Genomic DNA, 10,000 nt, shown 5'->3' with positions numbered 1-10,000 from the left:
ATTATGTTTCTTTTGAAGACATCCCGCACGAAGTTTCCTGATCTAAGGTAATTTGAAAAAAAGAAAAAAACAAACATTGTAAATATGGTATTTTCCACCAAAAACAAAAAGATCGATACCGGGAGCCCATGATTAGGACCGTACAACTTCATTGTATTTGAGGAACGTGATTTTTATAGACCAAGTTATTTTTAGATTGATTTTCCCGCGAAACCAAACATTTCCAGCCAATCGCAAGTCTTGCATGAGAAATGGGATAGAAAATGGTCACTTGTGCAGGCTAAAACTTATAAGAGTGAATGCCTATAAAAATCGACCTAAATAGCCTATCAATGGCACAAGTCGAAAAATTGATTTCGCTTATATTTTGGCCATAGATACGTCCTAGTAAGAATTGAAACGGACCATAGTTAGTTTCTGCCAAAACAGCTTTCTTTGGTAGAAATATGCCAAAAACGACTTCGCCCCGATTGGGCTCAAAATCTGCTTCCGGTTTTTCTGAATTTTCTGAATATTTGATTGCTTCGCGCTCCGCAGAACAGCAACTTGAGAATCTTTCAATGGATTTCATATTCAGTTCAGGTCTTTGTGGTGTGACTGAGTGAAAAATAAAATAAATCGAAGTTAGTTTGGAGCCCGAAACGAGATCAAACAGACATGCAAAATTTTACATTGTGTTTCAAGCGAATTATTGCATTAAAACATCGCCACATTTTTCAATGGGCTATAATTTTAAATACCATAAAAACACTTTATACGGGTTAAATATATATCCACTTGTTAGGATATTGAAAAATATCTCTGGGCAAATGGTTTTAAGTCGCCCACCTTGGCCTGTGTTACTCATAGATTTTACCCAAAATCCGCCGTTGGAATGTGAACAATTGCGTGACGCGGTAGTCAATCTCGAATAATTATTCGTTTCCAACAAGCCGATGAAAGCAATTTTTGAAACGTTGTGTGGATAAAATAATGGGAATTTTTTTTTTGTTGTTTTGTTTAAGTTAGTATAAATATACATATACCTTTTTTCATTTGCATTGCAACACCCACGACATCCCTGATAAAGACCGTGACCGTAGTGCTCCGGGAAATAATTTTAACACTTGCTTGTTTCCACAAGATGGCTCAGTTATTAATGTCGCTGATAACTAACAATACAGTGGCAGTTTTAGGGATACACTTAACCAATCCTCTATGGTTTATGGTAATTGAATCATTGACAAATAAGTCAAGTGGAAATTCCATAAATTCCGTGCACGGTTCGGCCAATTCAGTTTTCCATTTTTTTCAGAATAATTGAAAAATCATATTTTGTGTACGTTAAGGGTTTGTTGTTTATTTTTAAACTGGTAATATAACGTAACATGGATCAAAAAAATGGACCGATTTTTCTTTTTTTCCTTTTTTAACTTTATTTAAAGTTTTGAAAATATGATTTTATTACCAAATCGCCAGCGGCCTCGATTCGGGGAAATTTCCTATTAAGCATGCATGAAATTTGCAGATCATAACTAAGAAAAAAAAAAAAGCTTGAAGGTATATATTTGTACCACAGGTCATCCAACCACAAAGATGAGAGCCCTCATACAGTAGTGCTCAGGTTACGCAACAGTCGGAATATAAGGATTTGTATCAATGGATGGGAAAACGGTTACACGAAGGAGTATGAGTGAAAATAAACTTACCTAACTTGAGGTGTGTGTTCCCTTGTTCCTGATGAGGATTACAGGCCCCAAATTCCCATGAATCGGCCTAGAAAACCTTATGCGAAACAGGGAAACAAACACCAGGTTTATTTTTATTCATACCTGCTTCTTCGTATATTTTAGGCTTAGGAATATAACCCTTTTTCCCATACAGATCCTTATATTTCGACTATTGCGTAACCTAAGGATGTGCGAGGGTGGGAATCCTGTGTGAGCACTCGCCAATGACGCGACAACCAGCCTGGTCAGGGATGGGCAATGCAATTCAGAGCTTCTCAAAATAGACTGCGAACATATGACGGCGTTAACAGATCACTTTGAGCAAGTGCAGGAGTTCACTAGATCTTGAAGCTTATCGACGTAAGGCTTTTTGCGTCTTACAGTGATTCCGGAAACGTCAATGTCTAGAGAGAGACAGATGTCGCGCAAAACAGAGACACTGAAAGTAGCTGTAAGTTTGCTACTGGAGGCAAGTTCACAAATGTTGTTAGTGTCGTATATGATGGGATGTTGAAGGCCTACTAAATTGACCACATCTTGGCGCATCTCACTTAAGGCTACCTCTTGGCGAGCACAGTTCTCTTCTTCTTCGTCTTCTTCAGTCACAATATCAACACTTCGTTTGGAAGCCATTCTGGAAAAAAAGCTCTGAATTTGCTGCCCTGTCAAAAATTCGCTACAGGAAAAGAGACGATTACCGTTGGAGTCTTTCGCAATTCGCATTTCTTGTGACACTGTGACTGGGTCAAGCTTCCTTCCAGTTTTCTCTCCTATCTCAAATTTCTTCTGAAGGTAGTCCTTTTGAGTTGAATTAAACCTTGTTTTCCGAGTGAAGGAACTCTTAAGAGCCCAACCCAAGGGGAGAGGAAGAGTTGGAACTTGGCAATCGGTTTCTTTTCTCGAGCATGCCTCGTCGCACAGTTCTTCAACTTGGAATCCACCCTTTTCAAGCTCATAGGCATACTTTAACATTGCTCTGTCAAGGAGCGTCTCCTGTTCCAGGGCTCGCTTGTGCTTACCACATTGAATGTGTTGCTCAAGACTGGAATACCTTTGGTATGTCATGACACAACCTTCTTCGGGACAAGAAAACAATTCAGAACTGGAGCTTCCGTCTTCACTGGTACCTCCATGATCACCTCCGCCGTCAGATGAGGTTGTTTCTGAAAGGGAGATAAGTGTTCGAGGTTTCATTGCCACAAATGGTAATTGCATGATCCTTTCGTTTCCAAGATCAACAATCAAGGACACTTCTTTTTCGATTGCAAGCGCATCAAATTTGCTCCAAGGGACTATTTTGCCAGGACCAATGTTGTATGCCTTCCACACTCGCAGACAATCGCTTTCATACTTAATGTTGTTCACAAAACTAACACCCTCCCACGACACAGCATTTTTCGTTTTCCTCTCCGGTATTTCTGACAGGGTAACATTTACACCAGGCACCCCACCAGAAGATTCGATGGCGGCCTTCATTTGAGCAGCAGTTTCAATGTCATTTCCTGCATTGAGGAAGATTTGCATGTGGGATTTAATGGTCGCCGCTTTTCGGTCACAAGCGCCCTTTCCACCTTGTGGATCAGAAAAATCCAGTCTCTTTAGGGAAACGCCGGCTTTGTCCGCTAGTACTTTAGCACCAACAATGGTCGAGGCACAATGATAACATCCTGCATTGTCTTGTCGATAGAACACTGAGTTAAGGTTGGGCATACCAATCTTCAACTTTGTGAGAACAGCAGCCATTATGCCAAGCACTGTGTTGCTGTCCTGGCTGCAGGCTTTAAAAAGGTGCACGAATGTCATCGACTCGAGCTGTTGGTCTGATCGCCACCTTACTGCCACCGTGATGTGCCAGGGTAGTCCTCGCTTGGCAAACCAGTCGCTTTGGCTTTCCCTATACTTCCTGGGAAGAAACTTCATGGCCCAGTCTTCTGTATAGGTCTCGGAACTGAACAGCCTCTACCATGCAGCAAAAGGTGCTGTTTGGCAATCTTGAAACGATAATGTGTTAGGTTTGGAATCAACCGTTGAAGGGACTTGAAACTGACCTTGTCAACCATTATCGACAAGAGGGATATATGCTACAGTGGGTGTGTGAAAGGGGTAGTATTTTCTTTGGAAGGTTATGAAAGAGTTAACGTTTGTATCAAAATGGCGTCTAAAAGGGCTTGGAGTTCCGAGTAGAGCCTCTCCGCCAGTAACGTCTCCCCTTGGGTCCCGCCCTCCTTTAGCATGCGCAGTTCGAAACAATGTCTAACTAGAATCATGTTCAGCAAAGACGGTATCATTAAATATTTAATAATATTGGGGTCGGGATGAACGGGAGTATCTCCGGTCTCTTCTAGGACAAACGGACCTCCAGCCAAATATTTTTGCCGTCCGGCTCTCCTCGACTTAGTCCGCACATGCATGCTCATAGTATTTCAGAAAAAATTGTATTCGATACTTTTTCATTACATCCTCCCCCCCTCCCCCCCCGAAAGAAAAAGACACTTTTAGAGTGGCGAATGGCTTATGACTATCCTCCTCACCAATGTCAACTCTTTCATTGTGGTAATTACAACGTCGTCGTCATCCGCAGTGACAACTGGGGATGGTTTCTCTTCCGACAATTTCGGCAGCTTCTCTTCTTCAGTAAATGAACACAAAATTTCCCTGCACTTTCTGCACATTCCTGAAACAATCAGAAGTTGGTCAAACTTTTTGCATACCAGTAAAGAATATTAACACGAGTGGGACGTCAAAATATCTACCTGATCCGACGTGAACCAGATGTCCCGTTCTTTTCATGATAAACTGGGAAAAGGTTTTGTTTATCCCCCGGTCGGCTTTAGGCCATTTCCTTCCGACTTTAATATGCTCTGAGATCTCTGGAGGGACCCTACACCTCTCGGTTCCCCTTGTCCAGCCAAGACCAAGGGATGAACGATGTGATGGACAAATCGTCATGGTATTGACATTTTGTGGCATGGTAAAGATCGCAGCACGCGCAAGAATTAGGTCTACTTCATTCTTCACATCTTGGAATTGCCAGAGTGACTTGTGCCGCGTTATTTCTTTCCTACATGATAGTAGTGGAACTACCTCTATAGACTGACTTCTGTCTCTTCGATCAAAGGAACACTGCCCACCAACTAGTGACTTAAATGAACAGCAAACATCCATCTTGTTTTGTTCGCGGAAGTTGGTCATGGACTGAGCGAATTCAATTAAATATGTATAATTTGATCAAGCAATTAGCCAAAATAGCCGGTGGTCGCCAAAAACGATCGTTTTAAGACTGAAGAATAAAATACTCGTCAAGATATTATTATTGAGCATTTCAGTTGTTTGAAAAGAAACATTCGCGCACAATGCGTATTAAGGCGCATTTACACTACAGAAAAATTTTTGTCCGGACCCGTCGAAAAAAGCGGTACGGACTCATACTTAAAGAAATACTGGAGTTTCCGCAGGACCATAGGAGCCTACAGCCCTGCAGAAACTCCAGTATTTCCTTGCAAAAGTTATGTGTCCGTACCGCTTTTTTGACGGGTCCGGATCCAAATTTTTCTGTCGTGTACATGCGCCTTTAAACTATATGTACAGTAAGTGCGTAACCTGGAAATTAAAGCAACCGTCCAGCATAGTAATTGTTCAAATTAATAGCTTATCGAGATACAGGCACTGTTGAGGTCTCTTATTTATGATTTAAACTTTTAAGATATGTCGAGGTTTAGGTAGCTTCTTTTTGCATTTACCTTCGCCAACATTTTAGAAGAAGAAAAGGCGCCAAATGCCGACAAGCTGACTGGTACAAACAAAACGTTTAACCGAGAGTCGATCCGTGGAAATCAAGAAATACAAATTTAATCACTGCGGTGTTCCTTCAGATCACTTAATGCTACAAACCAACAATATCAACTTGTTATTACGCTTAACAAATGAACTTAGAACGATTTTCTTTCTACTAGTAGAATTCGTTCTTGTAATTAAAATAATCCAAGAAAGAACGACAGCTTAAAACTACATAGCAGTAACACCCGAACACCATTGCTTTTAATTGGCGTTTTTAATGCCCGAAATTTCTAAAGCGATGCCTTTCAAAATATTAAAGTTAAAAGTGGTCCATTATGTTTTTCTTTTTTCACCCAAATGTTCTAAGATAGCCATCTGCGGTTTGTTGGAAACGAATTTAATATGTATTCAGGGTTACCGCCCGCGTCACGCAATTGTTTACATTCCCACGGCGGATTCAGGGAAAAATTGATGAGAAACACAGGCCAAGGCGGGCGACTTAAAACAATTTGCCCAGAGATATTTTTTGATTTTCAAACACGTGGGTGTATAGTTAACCCGTATAAAGTGTTTTTATGGCATTTAAAGTTATAGCCCATAAAAAAATGTGGCGATATTTTAGTGCTATAATTCGTTTGCATCACCTTCTAATATTTTGCGTTTCTGTTCTATCTCGTTTCGGGCTCAAACGAAACCTCGATTTATTTTATTTTTCGCCCAGTCATACAATGAAGACCTGGGCTGAATATATAAGCCCTTGATAGATTCTCAAGTAGCTGTTGTGCGGCGCGCGAAGCAATCAAATATTCAGAAACTTCAGCATAACCGGAAGTACATTTTGAGCTCATTCGGGGCGAAATCGTTTTTCGCAAATTTCTTCCAAAAAAGGCTGCGTTAATGAAAACTAACAATGGTCCGTTTGTTTTCTAGCTAGGGCCAATCTACGGGCAAAAAATGAGCGAAATCAAATTTTCGACTTGTGCCGTTGTTTGGTCCATATTTATAGGCAGTGGCTCATAAGAACTCACCTAAAAATAGCTTGTTCTGTGAAAATGCTATCACATTAACCTAGTATTGGAGTGGTAGGCTCCTGCTTATGGGCTCCTATCGATGCTGAGAATGACAGGTAATTGGTCGTCTGGTTCTTATGATAGAATATATGAATATTCATGTATTTGAACTGCTCAGTGGAGAGAGTTAGAAAGATCATCGCTGTTTGATAAGCAAGTTCAGCTGTTACAAGTAAGCCTGAAGAAATCCTGACTTAACCGGGATTCGACCAGGTAACCGTACGATTTGCGCTACACTACTCTTCCAAGAGAACCATTAAGCCAGCAGGAAGCTGGTTGGTTACGACTGAGACTATCCCAGCTGGCTTAATAGCTCAGTTGGAATCTTACGGCCACGGGTACAAATCGCATCCAAGCCTGGATTGCTTCAGGCTTTCTTTCAACGGCTGGAGTTGCTGCGATGATCTTTCTAACTCTCATTCTCCGCTCCACATCCTTTTCATTGGGCACTTTATTTCGTAGACTTAGCATAGGCAGACAAATGAGACCCGAAACCTTTTTTGATCCCTTCTGGCACCTCGAATGTGGTTGATTGTACCCTCACCGTCACTGGTACGGATGCTCCTGTAATCTTGCCTGAACCAATTTTCTTAGCGGGAGCGAGTTGTTCAAGCCGGAGGAGCCCTAATAGAGATTAAAACTCCCGGCGATTAACGCATTGGTTTGGTCAACTTGCACCCATGATTTTCGATAGTTAGTAGGGGTTGCAACTACTCGGCCTTGATTTGAAATCAGTCGAATGGCTTTAGCCTGACCCTACGGAGTCGTCAGATGTCTTCAGGTGTTGCAAGTTCTTATAAGCACGCCGATTGTCACAAGCGTCACGGTGACCAAGCGTCCTCTAGCCCCTCTCCGCGACTTTAACGTTACTTTAACAACAGGAAATAATGTCCCTCTAACTTACACCTTAATTAAAGATATCGGGTTTCCAAACCTCCAACTTGAAAATGCCACGAATGCTATCGTTAACTATTCTATTGTCAGTACATAGTTGACGCTTAAGTTACTTTGAATGGATTGATCAAAAATGGAACTGTTGTCCCATGACAGAATAACAGTGTCTGGCATTCATTGATCCGTATCCATTGTTTTTCTTCTTTTTTGTTTTTGTTTTTTCTTTTGCATTTAAAGTTGCCGTAGTCAATTGTGTTCCTTATCTGTATCGATCTATTTTGCGCTGTAGTTTAAACGTGGCTTTAACTAAACTAGGCTGGACGTATATCCGAATTAAGCATGCAACTTTGAAGATGTATCCCAAAGAGGTGTCCCACCATTTGTGCTTCTGCAAACAGAGCACACCCAAACCCAGATTCTTCAGTTCCAACACTGAGGACATCTCTTGTTAGCATCATCATGGTGAAGGGAAGCAGTATTGTTTTCTTGGAAACAAGATAAGCCCTGTAAGTGCAGGCTTTACAGACGTGCATTGCATGGGTATGCAAGATTGCTTTGTTCTAACGCCGTTGAACTATAAAGAAACGGATGCAGCATCAATGTGCACCCATGCACCGATGATCGGTGGCTCGGCAGATAGTTGACCATCCGGCGGGCTTTCGTGCGGAACATTGCGGGTTTAAAGCCCGGTCGGACCAACACTCAGGGTCTAAAAAATAACTGAGCAGAAAATGGTTCGTTTGTAGTTCTTGTAATAGCAACTGCATATGGTTAGATTTCAAGTTCCCTTGGATAAAGCCTATGAACCGTAGACCCCGCGTGTAACGACCTGTCAATTAACACTGTGAGACCTTTCTCATTCATCCATAAGCTGGGTGGGTTGGTGACATCAAATATGGATTGATAGCGGCTTGCAGACGCAGCTGACGTCCAACATCACTCCAGAGAAAGAACAGTAAACCGTCACTGAAACTGTATGTGATATGTTCGGTATTTAACATCAATTACCATTAACATGTACATTTGGTCACCATTTTTAATCAATACGATGATGCAAAACGTTGGATGATCTTAAACGAAAAGGCCTCGTCTGAAAGGGTGTCAAAAACTTGGAGCCAAAATGCCAGTAGCAAAACCACGATCTGCGTAGTGTTCAGAAAGGTTGGTCATTTGACATCACCAGTGAGAAAAATAATGAATTGCAAACGGGAATGTTAAATTATGAAAAATATCAAAATAGCTTTAAATTTATTAGAGTATCAATGCTAATGGAAACAGGCCCACCTGCACCACTAGTTAGGATGACTGCCATTCAATCGGACCAAAGCAAATGAATGTTCGCTTTGATCAGAGGGACAGCCAGAGTACTCTGGGAAACACTTCTCTAAGCAGTGTAGAGAACCAGTAGACTCAACTTCATACGGCGTTGAGTGTGTGAGGGTAAGGCGAGTTCCATTACTCGTCAACCCCTCTCCGCCCCGTTTTCGTTTTGAAAATAGGGAGCTTAAGCACGCGCGTTTTTGAGACGCGGACGGCAACCGGAAGAGAACATTTCGCGGGCCAGGACAGCGTTGTCTCCCAGATTTTTATACTAATCATCTCTAATGGAGTAAAGATACTTGATAATGTAAATGTAGCTGTGTGAAGAGAAGTTAAAAGAGAAAACAGGTCACTTCCGGTTGCCGTCCGCGTCTCAAAAACGCTCGTGCTTAAACTCCCTAATGATATCAAAAATACGCCCGAAAAGTTTGGGAGGATCTCGAGAAACACCTCTCAGGGCACAAGAAATAAGGCTTTTGTGTTCTCTGTGTTACAGACCCTAAAGAAACTTCATTCGATCCGAGAGCAATTGTTTTCTGCCGGGCCATTATATATGAAGTTTTCATTCAATTTGTCTTTACAGAAAAGACGTATCTGAAGTTCGTTTGGCTAAAGCGAGTGAAGTCATTAAGAAATGTGAGAGAAATCTACTTCCACAATGTCCAAAAAGATTGAAAGGCACTTTCCTCATGGGAAAAGCCGATTATTTCATTCGGCGGGCCACGAGGAAAGGACCAGGTATTACAGAGCAAGAGAGGAGAGAAGACTTGATCACAGGTACCCTGTCATGTTCGCTTCTTATTAAAAACTGTTTTAGTTACCTGTTTTAGTTACTCGAGAAGCTAACATTGCTCTACCTCCGGGCATTTAACTTTCCGCGTACTTCGTTACTTTATTTACTCCACGCTTCGATGATCTTTTTTTCACTTGCTCACCATGTGACGTATCTTTAGGTTTCTTTGACACCCATTTACCTGAGATTTAGGCTCATTTCATCTTCGTCCGAGTAAATAGAGGAATTATAATACCAAAGGGTGTAGACAATTTAAGCAATTGTCACTTTTTAAACACCTGAAAAATTCAAGCGACTTCAACGGGATTCGAATTAACCCATGACCCCCGCGATCCCGGTGCAATGGACGTATTCTCCATTTATGATTTATTGGAGATAAGTGATAAACAAATGTGTGGGAAGCTAAATAGCGAGTGCGGTCACTCTTTGACATCCCT

General features: G+C 41.5%; 1 protein-coding gene and 1 pseudogene across 4 annotated transcripts in view; one reads left to right on the top strand and one right to left on the bottom strand.

Annotated features, from left to right (window-relative positions):
• Positions 1–10,000, top strand: part of LOC137989970 (uncharacterized) — a 48,932-nt gene that overhangs the window by 24,520 nt on the left and 14,412 nt on the right. For all 4 annotated transcript variants that reach the window (XM_068835541.1, XM_068835536.1, XM_068835545.1 and 1 more), the window contains 2 exons: positions 1–47; positions 9,354–9,547. The exon at positions 1–47 is cut by the window's left edge and continues 207 nt beyond it. In XM_068835541.1, coding sequence (XP_068691642.1) covers positions 1–47; positions 9,354–9,547 — 241 coding nt within the window. The remainder of the gene's footprint in view (positions 48–9,353; positions 9,548–10,000) is intronic.
• LOC137989991 (uncharacterized) lies at positions 2,113–3,629 on the bottom strand (annotated as a pseudogene).

Source organism: Montipora foliosa, chromosome 2 (assembly GCF_036669935.1).
Source record: "Montipora foliosa isolate CH-2021 chromosome 2, ASM3666993v2, whole genome shotgun sequence".
NCBI lineage: Eukaryota > Metazoa > Cnidaria > Anthozoa > Scleractinia > Acroporidae > Montipora > Montipora foliosa.
The sequence above is the reverse complement of the archived record's forward strand: the minus strand, read 5'-3'. Positions and strand labels throughout refer to the sequence as shown.